We start from the raw sequence: 21,872 nt of genomic DNA, 5'->3' as shown, positions 1-21,872 counted from the left end.
TGCACTTAAGCCTCTTGAGTAGCTTCTTTGGAAATTTTCATAATCAATTAAATTCATTTTTGAAATGTATAAATACTTTGAATATTACTCATAACTTTTTATAGGCTCCATACTTTTTTCTGTTTCAGGAAGATTTAAAATTACTTTCGCAGAAAAATACATTTATAGTACAGTAGATATTTTCTATCATGCTGTGCCAAATTCAGTGGGGTAATACTTTAATTTTCTGGCATCCTCTTGGAAGTGATAACTTCCCAACATTAATTCAGGAAAACTTAGTGGTTTTGGAATTTCTAGCATATGCAAGGGGATTCACATATAACTTTATGTTAGGCTTAATTGGACTCAGTTTCCCAGCAGCCTTTAGCCCTGAGCTTCTCCACCGAATGCCCTAGACCCAGAGTCAAGTGCTGGCCTATAAAGCTGTCTGTTCCTTCTTCCTAAGATCAAAGTCCAGCTCATTATAAAATGCCTGAGGCACAGGATTTTCTGATTCTGGTAGAAGCACCATCTGCTCACTTTTTTGAGTATTACCACATTCCTGTTATTTCTCTTGTAACCCATCTCAGGTAAACAGAAAACAAGTGAATGGCTTGCTGGTTGTATTTGGTATACACACGTTTAGTTGAGGCTATATCGTATTTATCTAAATAGTGATTTTGAAATAAATTATTTAGCTGCCAACATTTTAAAATTAAGGAGATTTTACATCCCAGTCTGGTTTGGTAGCTTTTCTTGAAAAATCTGAAAGTCTGGCTGCTTTGGGTCAGCTTCTACACGTGCTGGTTGGAGCTAGTGATGTGCTCCTGTTTGCCTCACCTTCTCCCACTCCTTCTTATTCCCTGATGTGGAAGTCTGGTGTCAGTTATCATTTATGCTTGCTGTTTTACTGTTGGTTTTCTCATGATGGAGTAAAATAATTCTTGTACCCATATCTATAGGTCAAGGGGAACTGTGAATGAGGGGACAGTGAATTCCAAGAAGATGAGAGAAGATGTATTTGTTTGGGGCAATGAATAATTTTTGTCTATTTTTTCTTTTGTGTAATGTGTATTTGAATTAAAAGCATGCACTGTGCTCATTCATTCCTAACTGTTTCTTGCCTGGCTCCAATCGACATTTGAGCCAGAGACTCTTGATTTAGATACATGATCCTAAAAAAAAGAAAGTGATTCCACCTTTGCTTCCCTCAAAGGATAGTAGATTATTCTTCTAGAAGCTTACGGCTGTCTTGCAAATGAAATGCCCAGGCATCCTCTTTGTGACTTGTCAAGAGGGTAGCTGTTGTTGGCTTTACCAGTAATTAGGCCTTGTAAGACCTGGCAAGTTCACTGTAAGTAAAACAGACTTTGCCCTCAAAGATAGTTTATCTTTGAAGGGGGATTGAGCCAATTTAAAATAGAAATATAAGTCTCATAAGAAAGACAGTATAGCAGCTCCGAGGAGGGGAAGATTATATCAAATTGAGGGGATCTTGAAGTTGCTTTAATGCTTCGTGATGAACAACAGGTAGAAATTGAATGCTGGAGACAGTGGGACAACAGAACTGCTTATAGAAAGAAAAAAAAAGATGGGGATTGGGTGTGGGCAGGGCAGTGGATAGTGGTCGCGATGAAGGTACGGGGACTGAGGAAAAGTAAAACCAGAGAGGTGGGTTGTGGCCTGGTTATGGACAACCTTAATGTTAGGCCAAGAAGTTTGTGCCCAACTTAAGAGATAATGAATAAGCGCTGGCAGACTTGAATTATAGGAGGGAAATATCAGAGCTTGTGAGTTGAAGGGGAGAAAACTGGAAGTGCTCTCACCGCTTGTGAAGCCATTGGTAGAAATGCTCACAGTGGTAATTACCTGGATGGAAGGTTGTCTTAGGTTCTGGGCATAGTTTTGGAGAGAGAATCACTAGGTCTGTGCAACTGATTGGATATAGTAGTGTGGGCAGTGAGGGAGATGAGGAAGAAGCTGTAGGAGAGGGGAAGGGACAATGTTTTGAACACATGTCAGAGAAAAGTATGGAAGTCAGAAGGAGGATCTGGTTTGGAAGACGTATCCAGTAGGATGCTTTCTGCTTCAAGTAAAAGGCTGGCCTCAATGATGTGAACATGTATTGGCTCTCATTACTGAAGAGTGCACAGGGAGTGGCTTCAGGCATAGTTTGATCCAGAAGCTTTGTGAGGTCATCCAGGATTCAGAGATTCTCCTGCTCAGCTCTGTCTTCCACCCTGATGGCTTTCTCCTAAAGCTGATTCTCTCCTGTAGCAGCAGGCAGGGCTCCATGTGTCTTTGTTTCACATCTAGTGGGAGAGAGAAAACCTTTTCAGAAATTCTCTTTAAAAAGCCAGAAAACTTCATTGTCAAAAATGTCCATCAGACAAACCTCTTCTCTTTTTGTCTTTGGCCCAAATTGGATTATATGCCTGCCTATTCTTTCTTTTTTTTAATTGTGGTAAAATCCACATAACATAAAATTTACTGTCTTAACCATTTTTAAGAGTCCAGTTCAGTGGTAACAAAAAAGTTCATATTGTTGTTTAACCATCACCATCAGCCATCTGCATAGCTTTTTCCATCTTATAAAACTGAAACTCTATACCCATTAAACAGTAACTCCTCATTGCCCCTCCCTGCAGCCCCTAAAAACAGTCACCATTCTACTTTTTGTCTCTATGATTTTGACGACTTTAGGTAAGTTTTCTCATATAAATGGAATCATAGAGTATTCATATTTTTGTGACTGGCTTATTTTACTTAGCATAATGCCTCGAGGTTCACGCATGTTGTAGTATATATTAGAATTTCCATCCTTTCTAAGGCGGCATGCTATTCCATTATATGTATGTACCACATTTTGCTTATCCATATTCATTCATCAGTGGACACTTGTGTTGTTTCCACATTTTAACTATCATGAACAGTGCTATTATAAATGTGGATGTGCAGATATCTCTTTGTGACCCTGATTTCAATTATTCTGGGGATATAACCAGAGGTGAAATTGCTAGATCGGGTGCTAATTCTATTTTTAATTTTTTAAGGAACTGCCAGTGGTGTTCCACATTGCTCTTTTCCACAGCAGCTGTTCCATTTTACATTCTTACCCACCGTGTGCAAGGGTTCTGATTTATCCACATCCTTGCCAGCACTTACTGTCTGCTCCTTTTTATAGCAGCCATCCTAATGGCTGTGCTATTTCATTATACTTCTGATTTGTACCTTTCCTAATGACCGGTGATGTTGAGCATCTTTTCATGTGCTTATTAGCCATTTGTAGGTCTTCATTGGAGAAAAGTCTATTCAAGTCTGTCCATTTTTGGATCAGGTTGCTTGTTTTTTTTTGTTGTTATTGAGCTTTAACATGCCTACTCTTAAACCAGCCCTTGGCAATGGGAGTGGCATCACTCTGTTAGATACCCAGGTTGATTCCTGGACCCTGGGTAGACAACTTAAAATGTCCACTTAAGTGAGTCATTCAGGGACCATGTTTGCATGTTTCTCCCAAAGGGAGACAGGAGGCCATGAATTCCAGATGGGCAGCTATAAAATGGAAGGGCCTCCGTAAGCTTGGGTCCCTGCATGACTGTGTAGAACCAAGCCCTTTGCTGACTTAGGCAGTCCATTTAACACGAGAGAGAAGCTTTTGTTGTGTTCATCCCCTGACATTTGGAGTTGTTATAGTAGTGTAACCAATACATACATCTTCATTATTCTTTTTTTGAAGTAAACTTTTCTTGAGCCCAGTACTCGCTTCTTTGCCTACTTACCCAGTACAGCCTACACAGAATTGTATCTTATTAATGTCTCAGGGATGCCATAATAGATCTGCTGTTGTGCTGATCTGTCATTCCCAGCACCAGTGCCACTGGAACTTACGGAGCTAAGTGGGATTGTTTGCTTAAAGAACATCAAGGTGACCGGAGTGGTAAAATGTGTGGCCTAAAAAATCATATAATGTGAATTCATGTAACTGGAATAATGGGCTTATGAAAAATCAGAGGCTAGAAAATTACAATCAAGGTTTGGTAACTTGATTTTGTGAGAGATATCAATCCTGTTACATTTTTTTCACAAGTTATATACTGTTAAACCATTATATTCAAGTCATATACAAGTTACATCTGATAGTTCAAATTTAATCTTTTTATAGCTACCTATGATAGCAGGTATGATAGAGATCTGGTTAGTCTTTCTGAGGAATTATAATAAAGTGATAATTGGAGAGTGAAATAGCCTTAAGAATCATAGATACTTATGTCCCAGGGGAACCAAGAAACTGGCTCTTCGCTAACACTACAGGTCATCACATATAACCTACCCATACCCCATGAAAATACTCCTTGGTTTGGAGCACAGGTTGGAAGTTGGGGTCCATGCTTTCTTTCACCCACAGTGTTTTTTTACATAATTGAAATAGGTAACATTTAGAAATCAGGAGATTTAACACAAAAATCTGGCTCATCTTTTAAAATGGGCAGGTGTGGGCCCCTGAGCAGGTACCAGCTGTAGGCTAGAGTGGAAGTGACAGAACATAGGCATCCCACTGTCTAAGCCCATACTTGGCATTTTAGTTGAAGAGCTTCTCCATTATTACGCACATATACCTTGGGAAAATAAATTCTGTCAGTGATTTAGAATTTACTTTCATTTAAGGAATATTCACTCAGTTCATTTATTCTGATAAGCAGATTCCACAGGGATACCATTTTTTGAATGAGTTAAAGGAGACTGTGCAGATGGAGTGGCTGTACTCAGATACACCAAGTGCTGAGTAATTGGAAAGTCTTAGGTGATCGTTGCCTCTTCTGTCCCCTTTGTCTAACTCCTTCATCACTGTTAATTACTTTAACGATGCCTCTTAGATCCTAAGTGCTGGATTCAAATGTTTAGAAATGAACAAGATACAGTTGGTTGGCCATCAGAAGGCCACCTCTTGGTGGGATTGGTAAAATGAGCAAAGAAATAAGCACTATAATGTTGCCACAACATAGTGAGAATGGGGAGGGGGGAGGGGTGACTTCTGCCTGGGTGGGTTGGGAGAGTTTTCACAGCGGGGGACACATCTGAACTAGGTTTTGGTCGATATGTAGGAGTTCGCTGAACTTTTTGAGATAAATTAGTTAAGCCTGCCTATGGTGTGGAACAGTTTGAAACCCCTTATCGGTGATTCTCAATGGGGCATAAAAGGTGATCCTCACTTTGCACAGCAGTGTGGGACCATAAAAATGACCTTTGTGAGCTGAAACTTCAAAGTACTTTCAGTAATCAGTGGGAAAATTGAATGCTGTGCAACTTCTAAAAATTTTTATGAAAACATTAGAGTTCCCTGTCAGTGATAGATATGTAGGAAAATGAAAAAGATATTAAAGCTAATATTTAATGCACTGTATTTAAGTGTTACAAATATTGAGAATTAATGTGTTTCATTTTTTTGTAAAAAAACTTGTCAAGAATAGTTGGAACCGTGGCTTTTTTTATTGTATAGTTTGTGATATGGAGGGAGCATCTTTTCTCTGCCTCAGTGAATTGTCGTGACCATAAGTCTAGATCAGATTCCAACATGTCATCCTTTGTACTTTCATGGTTGTGGAATATCTCCCAGAATTTCTTTAACGTGAAGTTTTTTGCTGGCATCAGCTCCTCCTTGTCACAGCCACTTTCATCATTTATGTCCCTGAGTTTGTCTTCACGCAGTCTCTTCTGGCCGCCTATCACAGCCCCTCCAGCAGTGGTAGTGTCAACATTCCCGTCGTCCCCTACGGATCCTCTACCCCTGACGTTTGACTCAAGTTTCACTTCCAGCAATGTCGCTGTGTGTTTGTTTGCTGTACTTTCATCTTGGTTGGCCAGTTTCCACTTTTGATTATCCATTTTTGTAAAATCTCACTTGTTTTTGACCCTGGGAGACAAGAAGTCAGTACAAGTCCTTGCTTTGCTGTCGTGCATGAGGTAATTACAGATGTGCAGTGAGTAATCCCCAACACACTTTGAACTCGTCACTGATCAAGATGCATGTTATATATGTAGTGATTTGTATACTGAAGAGCTGGCAGTGGCATGTGTATTTGATGCAACTACTCACAATTAATGTGCTTTGGTAACTGGAACGTAAACTTGTCTTGTTGGGGAATTGGTGTTGTTTACCTAAGCTGTGGTAACTACAATTTGTGCATCTTGGGACTGTGCAAAGCCAGGACTGTCTCTGTGGCCATCTTGAGTGGGTTTGTCTTGCCCTTTGTTGGAAGTTCAACATCTGTAACCCTGGCCACTGAGTGCCGCTGTGGTCCTCTCTTGCGTCACTGTGACAACCAGAATGCTTCTGACACTCTCTCTGTGTACATGGGGTGGTGGTCCTCCCCTGGATTGAACCATTCTGGGGCCATCTCGGGGTTACTCTGTCATTAATGAATCAGAGTGCTAAGGGACAGCCGCTCTGCTGCTAGTGAGCACTGGGGGGTTGAGCTTTCAGATGACCTCCCCGCAAGTATATGGTGCTTTCCACTTACTTTGTCAGAAATTGCTCTTGCTAGAGTCACGTGACTTCGATTTTAGCCAGACTTTGCTACATACCCTTCTGCTGCTTAACCTCTTTGATTCCTCATTTCTTCATCTGCAAATAGGTTTCACATATCTGATTTATAAGATTATTGTGTGGAATACATGGGAAATGTATATGAATATTACACAAATGTGAGGAATGGTTCTGGAGATGACGAGTAACTGATCAGTGAGATGCATTTCTTGGATTTAAAATGAAATACAACAGAGCCTTCTAATGTCTCAGCAAAATAAACATCCTCAGCTTTTAGACACCCCCTCGTGTGAGAAGTTCACTACTTTCCCATCTCTACTTTCCAGAGTTTTCTAGTTGGCTCTTTTCTCACGTAGCTCCTTCATGGTGAAATGCAGCAAATTGACTCACAATCCATTAGTACATGAAGTAACTTTAAACAGCCTTCTCCATGAGGATAGACCTTATTTCTCTATTGATATAAGGAAAATAGAGCACAAATGAGCTGGGTTTTTTTTGGGGGGGGGTTTGGTGGGGTTTTTTTCTTTCTTTCTTTCTTTTTTTTTTTTTTTTTTTGTTTTGTGAAGCAGGCTGCAGATGGCTCCCAGCTGGTAGCCATTTTGAATGATGAATTTTCAGTAGTTTAGAGTATAAATGTCAAGTTAGAGTGTTCAGTGTTCTTTTCCTGGTCCAAGAATAAATATTTCAAGTAAAGTCAGCATAAATAGACTTGTCATTGGTTGATCTGAGATATTGTTTACTTACCTGTGGATTTTTAACTTTATGTCTGGATTGAAGAATTTGGTGAAATAAGCACGTTAGTAGAATTGTTGGTTTGGCAAAGGTTTCCATCATCTGTAAGATATTATCCTATAATTGCTGCAAACTTGCAAAAGCTGTAGTATAGTGAACATTGGTAGATATGTTCTCTTTCTACATGGTGTGCTAATCTGGAATTTGTTGGAGATGGAAAAACATATATTATCATTTGAGCATTGAGAATATAAGTAGAAATTATTTTTTATCGTGGATAAAACTACATGTAGAATTTGATTGGATATTACTTTGTTCTAATTTCAACAATTTATTTTGGTTAAGTGAAATTATTTAAATGATTCCTTATAAATCTGTGATGAAATTTTTTTCTATAGCTGATAGAACTTTTTTCCAATTAAAAACATTCCAACTTCCAGCCCATGTAAACATTACTCTTCCTTGCCATCTCTCCCTCCCTTACTCCCCATAGAAACTAAAACCGAAACAGGAACATACGATTCCATGTTTATTAGATATCTTTTTAATATAAAAAAAAGCAGTGCTATTGCTCTTTGATCAGGGTACATTATGCCCTGTTTACAAAATACAAATATGAATAGGAAAGTTAAGATGACTAACTTCCTAAGCTGATACATATCCACAGCATGCTATCGTCATCAGATTTTTCATCATGAAAAAATAACTTTCAAACATGAACTACAAAAATATATAGTCTTTCTGATATAAACTATCTTAACTTTAATTGCTTCATATGTTTCAAAATTGATATTCTTGGCTCAAATACTTTTGTTACTATAAATATTTTCTCTTCATCAGATCTGAGATTAGCATAAGAATTCAGTTACATTTCCATTATTAATCCCTTGTAAGTAATGAGTATAGCAAGTCTAACAATGGAAACTTAAAATAGTTATTTTTCAAATAGTTTTATCTTTAGATGAACGCCTCCCAGATCTCCTCTCCCCACGACATAGAGAATTACTGCTTATAATAAAAGAACTAAAGAAATCTAGCAGAAATTGGTAGAAATGAGAAGATATTCTCTTGACAATGAAGATGTCCATAAGTTGAAACTGACCTATTTGAAATGGCATAAACATATGGCGTACAGAATTATGAATTAGAACAAGTCTTTAAAATATTTAAGTTGAATCATTTTCAGTAAACATTTGAGCTTTGATTTTTGTGAAGGTAGAAACCAGGACAATGATATTAAAGAAACAAAAACAAAAAAACTAGCTGGAACTCACTTTAGGATTTTTCTCCCTGAGACAGAAGATAGTCATTTTCTTCTTGGAGGTTTTGTGGTTTGTACACTGAGGCACTCCTTTACCTGACATCGTGATACATGGCGTCCTTGCCCCACAAGGAAGCACTTGCCATTTTAAGCATGTTTCCCAGCTTTCAGTTAAAATTTCACACATCTTATGTTTTGCAGAGGGGTTGGTCAGAGTTAGCCACTTAATAATTATTCCTTGAATGCAAATTGAACATTTGGACAGTATCCTGGCTTGCTTAAGAATTGGAGCATAAATGGGTTTCTGGAGAGTGATTTCCTTGTAGGAATTAATTGGATTGTGGAAAACGTATAATATCCTTTTGAAAAGGTGTCAGTGTTTTCATCCATTATGAGATCCTTAAAATAAACTGCTTTAGTGGTCCCATTTCTATAATTTTTAAAAAAATATCACTTCAGTACTTAAGGTTTTTTTAAAACCTGTCTGGATTTTGTGATGATGCTAAGAGAGATCTCCAGCAGCTCCCGTTATAGTTTGCCCCGGATTATCTCCTCTGTCGATGTATTGATCGTTTAGATGTCACAGGAACTTGTTATGTCAACAACCCAGTCTGCTCAGTGACTTTATATCACTTGTGTCTACACCTAAGCTCTTGTTCAACTCAAAGACATGGCCTCTTTGGAAAGGAAAGTAAGCACTTAGGTCAGGGTTGTCTGGAAGCCCTGGGACATCTTTTTAAAACTATATGTAACTCATCTGTAAGCTTTATAGCCCTTTTTTTTTTTTTTTTTGCCTCTAGGAGAAGTCTTAGCTTTATCTCTGACCTCCTTTAGCTGCTTTATTAATGAATGATCCAGAATAATGAGTTAAAATAAGTGTTTAAAATATTTAAGGTATGCTTTAATGTTTATAGAAAATTATTCAAAATTAGTAGTTTGTTCTTTGGGCTTTGGTTTTGTGAAGGTAGAAACAGGGCCATAATAAGATTTTTTTTTAAAAACCTAGGTTTTTTTTTTTTTTTTTAGACATAAGAGTCATTTTCTTCTCAGAGGTTTTGTGGCTTCTTTCATTTCAGCCACAGCTTCTGGACCTCACCTTTTCCAGCTCCCTTCTTTACCTTGATTTACCTCTCTGTTTGTCTTGATGACCATTTAGGACATCTTTTTAAGAATAGCTTGCTGGATACAGAGCTTCTGACTTGCTTAGTGCCCTGATTTCTGCTTCTGCACCCCATGATCTACATCCTCATCCCACTTCTACCAGGGCTCATGCTTCCGCCCCCCTTTCCAGTAATCCAACTTCATCCTAGGGTTCCTGGACCCAGCAGAGAACTATACTTACTCCTCCTCCTGATCATAGGACTGCTTCCCCTCTACTACTCCATAACTGGTTGAGGCTAAAACCAACTATTAGTGTGCAGTATCTATGCTGTAGGAACTGACTTGGAGTCATTGGAGGTGATGGTTTGAAAAGCTTCATTGAGAACTTCCTAAGGAGAATTTTGACTTCCTAAAAGTGAAATAAGTGTGGCCGCTTCCTATTTGTAGTTACTCTCCTGGTTTTCAGAGTTGATTTGTAGTGAATGATAGCCAAGCACAGGTACTGGATGGCTTTGGTTTGTGTCGTGTCTTCAAGGCTATATGAGCATGTCCATGTGCAGATCCATAGGTGGGTGGAGAAGACCTGAGACACATTTGCTGTCCTTGATGTGTGAAGTGAGACTTGAAGCACCTCAGCCACACTGAATCACCCTCAGACCCTCTGGAGTACCTGCCCTCCCTCCTTCTAGACCTTTCTACATGTACTCCTCTTCTGTCTGGGACACGTTCTCCACCTTTTCTCCAGCTAGCTGTTTCTCTTCCTTTAGGTCACACCATTAATAGGCATTTCCTTGACATAACTTTCCTTGACTACCCATGACTAGGCTAGGACTCCCTCTATACACTCTCATATTGCCCTGCCCCATTATGAAACTTGACACACAGTACATAATGGTGGGTTAACCTGTCCTCTTCCTTGTTAGACCATGAGCTCCTGGAGGAAGCACCATCTTATTTGCTGTTGTAGCCCTAGTTTCCAGGACAGTGACTGACCAAAGGTAATCAATATGTAATTAACACAAGGGTCAATATTATCTAATAATCACTGTGGGCCATGCTCTGTGTTTGGGGTTTTCCACATGTTTTCTTATCAAAACCTCACAACAATTCTATGAGTAGGTACTATAATTAATTATACAGAGGATAAAAGCTGATAAAAGTAATTCATCCATCATAATAGCTAGAAAGTGGTACTTGACTGTAGAGCCACCTGCTCTTAATGACTAGATTACATAAAATGATGAACAAATAAAGGGATGTCTGAGAAGCATCCAGTCGGAGCTCTGTATGGGGATTGCAGCCTAATGAATGACCTGTGTGGTTGGCATTGACTGGCCATGATATTCAGTGGAGTCACTTTTTTCTAATCATAGAGGGAAGGTCAGCTATGGGTGCCAGATTCCAGGAACTAGTAATTCATTTTCTTTAGAAGGTTTGACATTTACTGTAGCTCATATAACTTTGGGGATCATGTGATATGGAAGGTAAAACTCTGGTTTTAGAGTTAGGGATACTAAGCTTGGCATAGTCTCTCTTCCCCACACAGATGGTGTCAATGTTAGGTAGGTTGAAAGTGAGCATTTCTGAGTCCCACCACTTCACTGCACAGTGGAAACTCTGGACTGGTGGGACGCTTAGAGGAAGTGTGTATAAAGTAGCATTTGACTTGATGGCTATTATAAACTTTGAGGATATTTTCTCTGGCATATTATTTTCTATCATGGAGCATCTATTAGTGTTTAATAAAAAGATAAATATATATGCAGGGTGATTTCTAGGAAGTTCTGCAAATGATTAAGATTTTAGAAAGTTATGTTTTGCCACCATATGTTGTCAAGGAAGCTTCTCTCTCATAGTAGTATAATTATGGCACCTTAATTTACTGGATTAAATGGCCAAATTATTTAATTCAGGAAAAGAAAAGTATATAGATTATGTTCTTACTGCTTCCCCACCAACAGAATTATAGTAAGATCTCATTTTTCCATTTTATCTCTTTGGGTGTCTTAGCCAACTTAGAGGAAAATTCTGAATCAGTTTTTAGTCACTTTGAAGGTATATGTATGTCTAGTGGCTTGAAACTATAGGGTGACCAGCGAGAAGTCCCTCATATTGGGGCCTCCTGCCCTCATTCAGTGACTGTGGAACTTATCCATAAATTTACTTTTAGTTGACTTTCAGGACTTTGTAGATTATATTTTGGAAAACTTTTACTAACTACCTCCCTTAACCTGACCTATCAAGTTAGTGGCTGTGAACCATCTTTGTCAGCAGGTCCTATGTAGGCACCCAGTCCTCTGTCGGCGGTTGGCTTCTTTGTGTGTGTCCCTGACTGGATTGTAAGCTTGTGGACACTAGGAATTGTGTCTTATTCATAGCTGTGGGTCCTGGAATTTGTGGTGCCTAGGTAGGCTCTTGAAAAATATTTGTAGGACGTTAAAGTCGTTTGTCATGCACAAATCTTAAAGCATATTTTCTTCTTCTTCTTTTTTTTAAACATTTATTTGTTTATTTGACAGAGAGAGACACAGCGACAGAGGGAACACAAGCAGGGGGAGTGGGAGAGGGAGAAGCAGGCTTCCCGCCGAGCAAGGAGCCCGATGGGGGGCTCGATCCCAGGATCCTGGGATCATGACCTGTGCCAAAGGCAGACGCTTAATGACTGAGCCACCCAGGCGCCCCCTAAAGATATTTTCAAATATGTATATACATGTTTTAAAAAGAGGCCCTATGATCTGTATAGTTTGGTTGTTAAAAGTATGGTCTTTGCAAGCAGTCTGGTGTTTTTATCCCCGCTCTGCTGCTTCCTAGCTGTGTAAGGAATAGAGGTCTACTTCATAAGCATGCTATGAAGACTCGTTTACCTAAATATATCCTGTGCTTGCAATGTACAGGGTAGAGAGCTTACTTTTGTTTTGCAGAGACAGATTATAAACAAGTAAACACGGAAAATAGGAGAATTTCAGATTGGGCAAGGGGTAGGAGGGAACTTAGTGAGATGGGAAGAATTTGAGTTGGGGTCATGCAGGAGTGGAAGGGACTGTGGCAGCTGGGCGAGTGAGCCTGGACACGGAGGCCCTGCAGGGAAGCCTGCTGGGCATGTTCCTGGGGAGCAGAGGAAGCTGAAGAGGATCATATTTATTTATTTTATTTTGAAATACGGATTTAGAGCTAACAATTTAATGGTGAAGACAACCAACAAGGACAGCATGGATGGGAGAAGAAGAGGGCCCAGGTCTTACAGGGTTGGGCTGAACAAGTTCACCTACCTTCAGGGCCAGGCCAGTACCTTGACTTAGTGAGGACAGTGTGATCTCACTTGGGTTTTTCAATCTTTAGTAGATACACAGGTGTAGAGAGATATTTCTCTGAGAAAAATAGTAGTGCAAACATCATGATAAATGGCAAGTGAGTAATACAAATGTGATGATAATGGCAAGTGGCTCTTGACCTCCGTGTGAGAGACCCAGTCGAGGTTGGGGGGCAGCCTGGAGACTCCTGGGCATCTGGTCCTCAGTGCCAGCCAAGTGTTGCCATGTGGGAATGTGGGCTTCAAGTGCTAAATCTGTCAAGTTTCCCAAAGAACCAGAAATCTTAATTTCTATGTGAAATTCCCAGAGTTAAAAATGTTGGCTCATGTTTTAAAAACCTTACGATGGGTAGACAAAATGCATCTGTGGGCTGCCAGTTTGAAACATCTGCTGAAAGTTCTTTCATGCTATGAAAAGGGGGATTGTGTGAAGTACGATGCATGTTAATATGTTAACTGTGTAGCCTTATGCCTAATACATAGCCAGTACTGAAGGGATAAAGGTACTTTTTAAATAATCGCACCATGTTTAGTTGTCTTCACCTTTAATTTGTTTAGTTAACTCTAAATCCATATTAAAAAACACATATCGGGGTGCCTGGGTGGCTCATTTGGTGAAATGTCTGCCTTCGGCTCAGGTCATGGTCCCGGGGTCCTGGGATTGAGCCCTGCATCGGGCTTCCTGCTCAGCGGGGAGCCTGCTTCTCCCTCTGCCTGCCGCTCCCCCTGCCTGTGCTCTCTCTCTCCCTCTGACAAATAAGTAAATAAAATCTTAAAAAAAAAAAACATAAAAAAATAAAAAGCATATATTATCCTACTCTAAAGTGATTAATGTGTACTAGTTTTATTTGCCTATTAATTGTTTAGTTGTTTGCCCTGTCAATTTCTTTGATGAATTCTGTATTCATGGTACAAAGTAAACGTTAATCTAGTCTTACTCATGTGATAAAAGTAGAGAAGAACAAAGGATGAACAGTTTTTGGTTACTCTTTCTTATTTACCATCTACCACTTTTGCTCGGTGGTGGTTGTTTCCCTCACTCCTTCTTGCTCCTTCACACTTTTGCGTCCCAGTCACCCCCGCCTGCATTAGTCGCGTGGAAGCGGAAAAGAACTGTGGCAAAGATGCCATTTTGCACCAGGCAAAGGATGACAGGAATGCAGCCTTACGACATGATGTCGTGTTTAGAGGTTTTTCATCAGTTTTAATGAAATACAAATGTGCCCAAAGCAAGTTATTAATTTTTTCCCCAGAAAAAAAGTCTTCATTTAGTATGGCCTAATCCACATAGTTTTGTATTACAAGGATTATGTTTGGTGTGTCGCAATCTGTTGGCAATGGTCTTGGGGAATTTTATTCAGCACAAGCATCTCTGACAGTTCTGGCGTCAAGTGGGGTCAGTTACTTGTTCATGTACTTTTGGTCTTGTTGTCTCTATGTTAAAAACTCTGAAGCATAACGGAGAGGAACACTGGGAGTAACAAAATATACTTGAATATTTCTAATAGATTAAAGGCTTATAAAAATGAATCTCTGTTTTCAGCAAGTTTTTTTTTTTGCATCGTTTTAAAATGAGGTCATTTTATCAGCATGAGACTAAAGACTTGAAAATAATTTTTTTAGAAGAATCTTATCTAAATACAAGTTCTTAATTGAATCAATATTTTTCTCTCTTGATTTTTGTTACAGATCATGGAGGAAACAAATACGCAGATTGCTTGGCCATCAAAACTGAAGATCGGAGCCAAATCCAAGAAAGGTAAATCATGAGAGATGGAGAAATTGGTGGGTTTGATAATGGAGACTGGAATTACTGGAAGTTTGCCAGGGAGAAAATCAACCTTTATTCTTATCATGTATGTCCCCAAATATTTGTGAAATAGCAATATTTTGGGAGGTTTATCATAATTTAAAATTATGCCTTTTATCCAACAACCAAAAAAATTAGGTATTTTATTGTAATAGAAATGATATTATGGAAGATACCATAGCAAATTATGATTTCAGTGATGTCCTTTCATTTGATAGCCATGAGTCGTGACTCTGTGCATGTAACCACATGTTTTCAACACATAAACTCCCAGTGTTTATACTTTAGGCTTCTTGTTTTTGTATCACACGAATTTAATAGTTATTTTTTTCTCCCTCCAATGTGTTAGAAACCTTAGGTTCCCTTTCTTGCATGTTTATTCTCTTCATCTGTCAAACAGTAGTGAACCCAGTACATTTCTCTTTTAGGCTGAGTGTTTCCCTTGTGTGGCCTTTCTTCTGCTTTATCCTAGAACACACCACCCAATGCATGGATGGTCAGGAATGAAAGTACAGGCACCGTTAGTTTTTTCCCCAGATTACATAGTATTTTCAAGTGACCTGCCAGTATTTCTGGATGTTTTTTCAAAGTATAACCTTAGTCTCAAAGAACTTTGTTGTGTATACTTCATTATAAGATACACGTAGTCATTAGGAGCTGATGAGAGATACTATCAAATAATTCAAAAACAATGGTTGTGCAAGCTGAACATTATCTGTTTTGGTCCAGCTTTTTTGTTGTTGCTGTTTAGTTTCATATTTGCTTTTCCTTCTCCCTATGACTTTATTGCTAAATGATACGAAACATTGAAAGATTTCTTTTTCTTTTCTTATTTTAGTTCAGATTGCCTTCTTTTAATCTCATTTTATTAGTTACTCATCACATGGAATGTAAATTATTTTACAGTTGTTGTGAGGACTAGCTGGACTTCAGTGTACTGGGCTTCCTACAGAAACTCTGCTCTTGTTACTTTCTCATTTCTGATTGTGGTGGCAAGAAAGGGAAAGCCTGGGTGCTAAAGAGTCATAAGAGGACATGGTGAATTTCCAAGTGTGGTTCCATAACTTCATACGTGCCTTCCATTTGACGAGTGCTATGGGATAGAGTCTTAATCTTCAGTGTGTTGAGATGATTTATACTCATTATGCTGAAGAAGAAATTACTCATTAGTGGGTTATCTTCCTATTTGGTTGTGGCCATTTAAAAATCCCTGGCCTACTACTTGAATAAATTGGAACTTGAACATAAATTGGATTCTTTTTCCCTATTGTCAGGTATTTTTACTTAAAGAATGAAATGAACTTCATTACTATCCTAATAAAAATGTAATTTGATCAGTCTCCAAGGAAACATGAATATTAAAATGATTCCAGATAATTTTGAATGGCTTATTCTCTTGCACTACCCATGCGAGGTTTTTTTTTCCCCCACTATCATGAGAAACTGGGAATTGATTAATTTTTTAATTCAAAATGTGGTTACAGCTTTAGAGATTTTAGATAATATGGAGATAAATAGATGAGGTTAATGTTTTAAGTTAGTTTCCAGTCATTGACATACTTAACCCATTCACAGTGACCCATTCCACATTTTGATTATACATTTTGCTTTGAAAATAAAAATATTTCAGCAGTACATTTTGAGGGCATTTAGCACAATTTCCCCATGGTTAAAGTTAACCTTTGGAATTGTGCCTAAGAATTGATCCCTCCAGGCCTATGTTAACAGACATCATTTTATTTTTCCATTATTTATGAAGTGCTATGAGTGTACAGAGTATAGTATGATGAGCAGAATGTGCCAGAAGAGAGAGACTGAGCTCAAGGAAGGGAGAAAAAAATCAAAAATTTTCCTCAGAGGAATTTACGGTTCAGAATTTATTTGCGTTGCTCTTATTACTTAAACACACAGCTGCTGAATCAGTTCTTGGCTAACATCCCTGATATGTGTATTCCTATATCAATTTTAAAATGGTTAAATTCAGAGATGAAATTTGTTTGATTATAATTTGTACTAAGTAAAAATAAAATGAAAATGGCAGCAGGACCTTCAGAAGGTAATTCTTTCATTTGATGTGGATATCTGCCTCTGAGTTGTTGTATGGAAAACAGTTGTTAGTCTTTATTTTAAACCTTCTTCATTCTAAACTAGTATTATTCAGGAGACCCAAGAATATAAATGTGTCTAGGGATTCGTGCCATGTTTGGATGGTTATTAAATTCTAAATTCCATGGTGATACGAAGATTTGGAATATACAGATAATCCCCAGATGATGCTCGTGATACAATATAGGCATGGGTTTGTGTTGTATTTTACTCTCTAGACTTTTGATCCTATTGGTTGACTATATAAGCCTAGACATTTTTCATGGCTACTGTTACCCGTCTGCCCCCTTCTTTACCCTATCGGAGTTTAGTCCTATGCTTTATTTTTGAAGCCGTCAACCCTTTATCAGAGTGGCTGTGTGGCTGCTTTGGTTGAAGTGCTGGTAGGGAGCTGCCTGGTACAAAGGCAGAAAGCCAACGACCTGAATTTCCTATCAATTAGAAAAATCAGATTCTTCTCTGGAGATTCTGGTTCAGTAGGTCTGCAGTGGGACTGGGAAATGTATACTTAACAAGTTCCTCTGGTGGCTTTTATGGTTAAGCTGAGTTTCGGAAACAAAAATCTTAACATCTGACGTGGAAATATCATGACTTAGTTATGAGGAGACCATGTGTTCAGAGGCAGTGGATGATGATTGCTGTTGAAAAACAGGCACAAGTCCTTCAACAGCCCCTTCTCCTGGATAATGTCCATCTTGGTTTCTAAAAACTGCACTTTTATGGATTCACTAATTTTAAGTTTCTGTCAGTTAGCATGAGCAAGCTTAGAGTGATAACTGTTGTTCTGTGTCTGTGTGAAATATAATTTTGGGTAAAAAGCCGCCTGGTAATTGTCCCTCTCTCTACCCCTTTTTTCCCTCTCTCTTCCTCTTTTACTCCTCCTCCACTCCTCTTTAACCATATAGAACACAGTGAAAAAATGTAATAGAAACATTTCCATTTAGTAAGCATGGCATCTTGGGAAAGAGCATGTTTTGTCATATAAAACTCAGGGACTATAGAGTTTTTTAGAATTTACAGGTATTTGAAATTATTGGGAGGTTGAGTTCTCACTAGAGCCAGAAAGAACTGAGAATTTAAGATTCAATATAATGGACAATTAAGTAGGCAACTCTAGGGTTATTCTAATGGGGGGGGGTCATGATTAAGAAAAATAAAGGAATATTTAGTATTTCTTGTGTATAACACACATTTATATTGTGTGGAAGAAAATAAAATTCTTTCCAACTCTTAGATTCAGAATGCTAGAATATTCTGCCTTAAATAGAAAAACCAGAGGTTTATGTCCATGAAGATAGTACTCAAGGATTAAGATGTTTAATGCTGTAAAGTCTTACTAACAGAATAACTTTAGGCACTCATGAAAATTTTGAATATGCTATTCTGAATTACAGCCTGTTTTAAAGTAAATGCAGCTTCATTAAAGTACAGATAGCATTTTGAACAAGTTTGACTGTTTTGCTAAATAGAAGTCCTGCCAGACCTGCCTTAACAAATAGATAAAAGTGATTTGTAATGAGAATTTATCACACTGGTATGATTATGCTGCGTGTGATGCTAAATGAGTTTGTTCTCTTAAATACGGTAAACATTTGTCTTACAGTTTCTTTTTGCCCTTAATTTGCTCATCAGTCTCTTCTTAAACTGGCAAAGTTGTAAATGTGGGTGAAAATTGTTTAAAGTTTTCATGCCAAATTCCAAATAAATGTGGTCAGCATTGATGAAGCTTTATTGTCTTTTGCTCTGGGAAGGAGTTGTCTTACAGAATTTAAGTGATAGAAACTGTTCTCTCCAAGTGTTTCTTTTATGACAGACAATTCAGGATGCCCCAGGATAATCAGGAATGAAAGGTGTGGCTGAATTGCTTGATGTATCCTGGTTTGGAGGCGATTTGGTGCCAAGTTTGACCATTTTCTTCGTCCTGGAATAAACAAGAAGATCATTAAAATGAGGTTTTATTATTTTTGGTTGCATTCCATCAGAACAAGTGATATCTAATAGGAAATCTTAGCTTGAGAAAAACTGTAGACTGTTCACTTTATTTTTTCCGGAGGAAAATGTTTTGTGAAGTGTACTTACACTTTTTTGGGGTATTCACGTTGAACTGGTTGAGGCCTTTAACATAGTATTGTTCAAAGGGCAGAGGGCAGAGAAGAGGCGTGGCACGGTGAGCTGTGTTACGGTGTTTCCAGTGGTGAGTTGTGACCTATTAGTGTCAGTGGTCATAACCAGTATGTAAAAAAATACAACTAGATTAGAATAGAAAACATTAGAGTGTAAGAGTATTGTTTTATGTCCTATGTCACTATTTACGTGTATATATAAACATATAAATATTACTAGGTCATGGTGTAAAATGAGTGACAAAGACAGGTTGGAGAGCAGGGTTCCAGGTGATCAGTTCCCCAAAGGGTAAAGAGTATATGTATTTGGTTCATCACTGTATCCTTAGCACTGTAACCAGTACGTAGTTGGTACTCAGTAAATATTTGCAGATTTCCCGATACCTCAGCTCAACTCAATCGTGGTTGTAGTGAAACCACTGATACGGATGGAGATGTAAACCACTAAGGTGTGTTGTGTAGTAGAAAGATTTAAAATCATGTCCTTCACACGGGAGTGGCATTTACTATTATGAAAAATACTGACTAATGATGTCTTTCCTGGAGACCTTTTAAGTGACTGAATGTAAGACATGATTTGTGACACACCAGTGTGGCTAAAGCTCCTTTCAATATGGTTCTGAGTAGTGGAAGGAAGCGTAAGGGAAATGACCTCATCTCTGTCATTCATGGGACGCCTGAATGAGTGAAGCTCTCTGCCTTCCCTAGTAAGCTTGTAAACAAAACTTCACAAGATGCAGCCTCTTCCAGCCAGAGTTGTTGTGGCTGTTTTAATGAGTGTTTGGTTACATAATTGACAGATCACCAATAATACCGAATACCACTGTTTGTTGAGACTGAGCTGGGGCCACACACTATGCGGAATATTTTACATATCTAATCTTATTTAATGATCAGAGCAACCTATGAATTTTGTGGTGATATTTTCAGTTTACAGGTAAACAAACTAAGCCACCTGAAGTAGAATAACTTGCCCAGGGTTTTACATTTAGTAAGTAGCAGACCCCAAACAAACTCAGGTCTATTTTCAGAGCCCCAAATCCACCTGGGTGAGATAGTACCTTTCTGAACACCTTTCCTTATTCCAGGGTGTTTTCAGATGTAGCCTTCAGTGGCCCTAGTACAGCTAATTACAGTCACTACTGGTAATCATCAGTTTCATAATGCCTCAGTCCGTGGGAATTACAGTGATTTGAAAGTAGGTTAAATTTAGCATATCCTTATTTTTTTAGATAACGCCTCCTTTTTCAGGGGGAGTTAGATTTAAGAATTAAGAAAAACATGAAACCATACATAACTGTATACATATTTAAAAAATGCCTGCTTCTGAATTTTAACTTTGTATTTCATATCTTCATGTGTTGTTTCCTTAGGAAGAGAGCTTTTGATTTGTCATTAAACTATCTTCTAAGATGGATTTAAAAGGAAAATAATCTCAGAATGTGTTATAAATTTTGCTTGCTTTTCTGCTTTTCAGTCTTTGAAAGCAGTTTCTTTGACCTGCTCAGGAGCCATTGTCTTTCTGCTGGGGAGAAAGATTTTGTATTTAACATATTTGTATATATTGTTAATGTGACTGATCATCAGTTGATGAATGCTAATTGGGAGCCAAGAGTAGGAATTCAGCCAAAGAACTTGATAACTTATATGCAGTGTACTAATAGTTACTCTGGTTAGAGAGAACATGGTCTAAGTAGGACCTCTCAGAGGAGGATGGAGATCTGTGGTATTTCTAGTTCCTAAAGTTCCCAGTATAGTTAATAAAAAGCTTATAAAATTAGCGTGTATTTTAAATGTATAATTGGTCAGTACATCTCTTTCTACATGAATGACTACATTTGTAGATACTGCCAAATATACAAATTTGAGACCCTTTCTGAATACCATGTGTACTCACACACACAGACACACACGCATACACACAGTCTTACAGGTGAGGTGATTTATGCTATGTGATACACTAGCAGGACTAAGGACCTGAGCTTGCGTTCATTTCTTGATCTCCAGTTGGCTCCCCTGTCTTCCCTTCTGAAGCCCCCAAGGGTTGGCTTACTTGTTCATCTAATAATTGCTGCAGGCCAGCTGCTCCTTCCAGTCTCTCCTCTCTCTCCTCTATCAGGGCCACAGAAGAAGATGGTTTTAGTTTTTCAATTGTCCTCTAAGCCTGAAATAAGTAAACATATCTGCCAGTTTTTTTTTTTTTTTAAAGAAAGATTTTCAATGAACTTAATTAGGAAACAAATTTAGAGTGGAATGGAGGGGTGAGAAAATAAATGGAAAAAGTGAAAGCATCAAGAGAGTGAGAAGACATGCCAGAGACAGGGAGAGAATATTTGCACAGGCCAGATCTGATAAAGGACTGTTACCTAGAATATACAAAGAATTCTTAAAACTCAACAATAAGGAAATGAAAAACCCAATCAAAAAATGGCCAAAAGACCTGAACAGACAGCATACCAGAGAAGATGTACAGATGGCAAATAAACATATGAAAAGATACTCAACATCATATGTTGTTGGGGAATTGCAAATTAAAACAATGTGATACTACTGTGCATATTATCAGAATGGCCTAAATCCAAAACACTGACAACACCACATGCTGGTGAGGATGTGGAGCACCAGGAACTCTCGTTCATGGCTGGTAGAAATGCAAAATGGTACAGCCACTTTGGAAGACAGTTTGGCAGTTTCTTATAAAACTAAACATATTCTTACTATACAATTCAGCAATTGCACTCTCTGATATTTCCCTAGATGAGTTGAAAACTTATGTTCACACAAAAATGTACACACAGATATTTATGGCAACTTTATTCATAGTCACCAAACTTGAAAGTAACCATGATGTCCTTCAGTAGGTGAATGGATAAATAAACTGTGGTCCATCCAGACAAAAGAATATT

General features: G+C 38.3%; 1 protein-coding gene across 3 annotated transcripts in view; it reads left to right on the top strand.

Moving 5' to 3' along the window:
- Positions 1 to 21,872, top strand: part of BICC1 (BicC family RNA binding protein 1) — a 291,170-nt gene that overhangs the window by 149,999 nt on the left and 119,299 nt on the right. For all 3 annotated transcript variants that reach the window (XM_078077683.1, XM_036078156.2, XM_078077684.1), the window contains exon 3: positions 14,617 to 14,686. In XM_078077683.1, coding sequence (XP_077933809.1) covers positions 14,617 to 14,686 — 70 coding nt within the window. The remainder of the gene's footprint in view (positions 1 to 14,616; positions 14,687 to 21,872) is intronic.

Source organism: Halichoerus grypus, chromosome 7, assembly GCF_964656455.1.
Source record: "Halichoerus grypus chromosome 7, mHalGry1.hap1.1, whole genome shotgun sequence".
Classification (NCBI taxonomy): Eukaryota; Metazoa; Chordata; class Mammalia; order Carnivora; family Phocidae; genus Halichoerus; species Halichoerus grypus.
The sequence above is the reverse complement of the archived record's forward strand: the minus strand, read 5'-3'. Positions and strand labels throughout refer to the sequence as shown.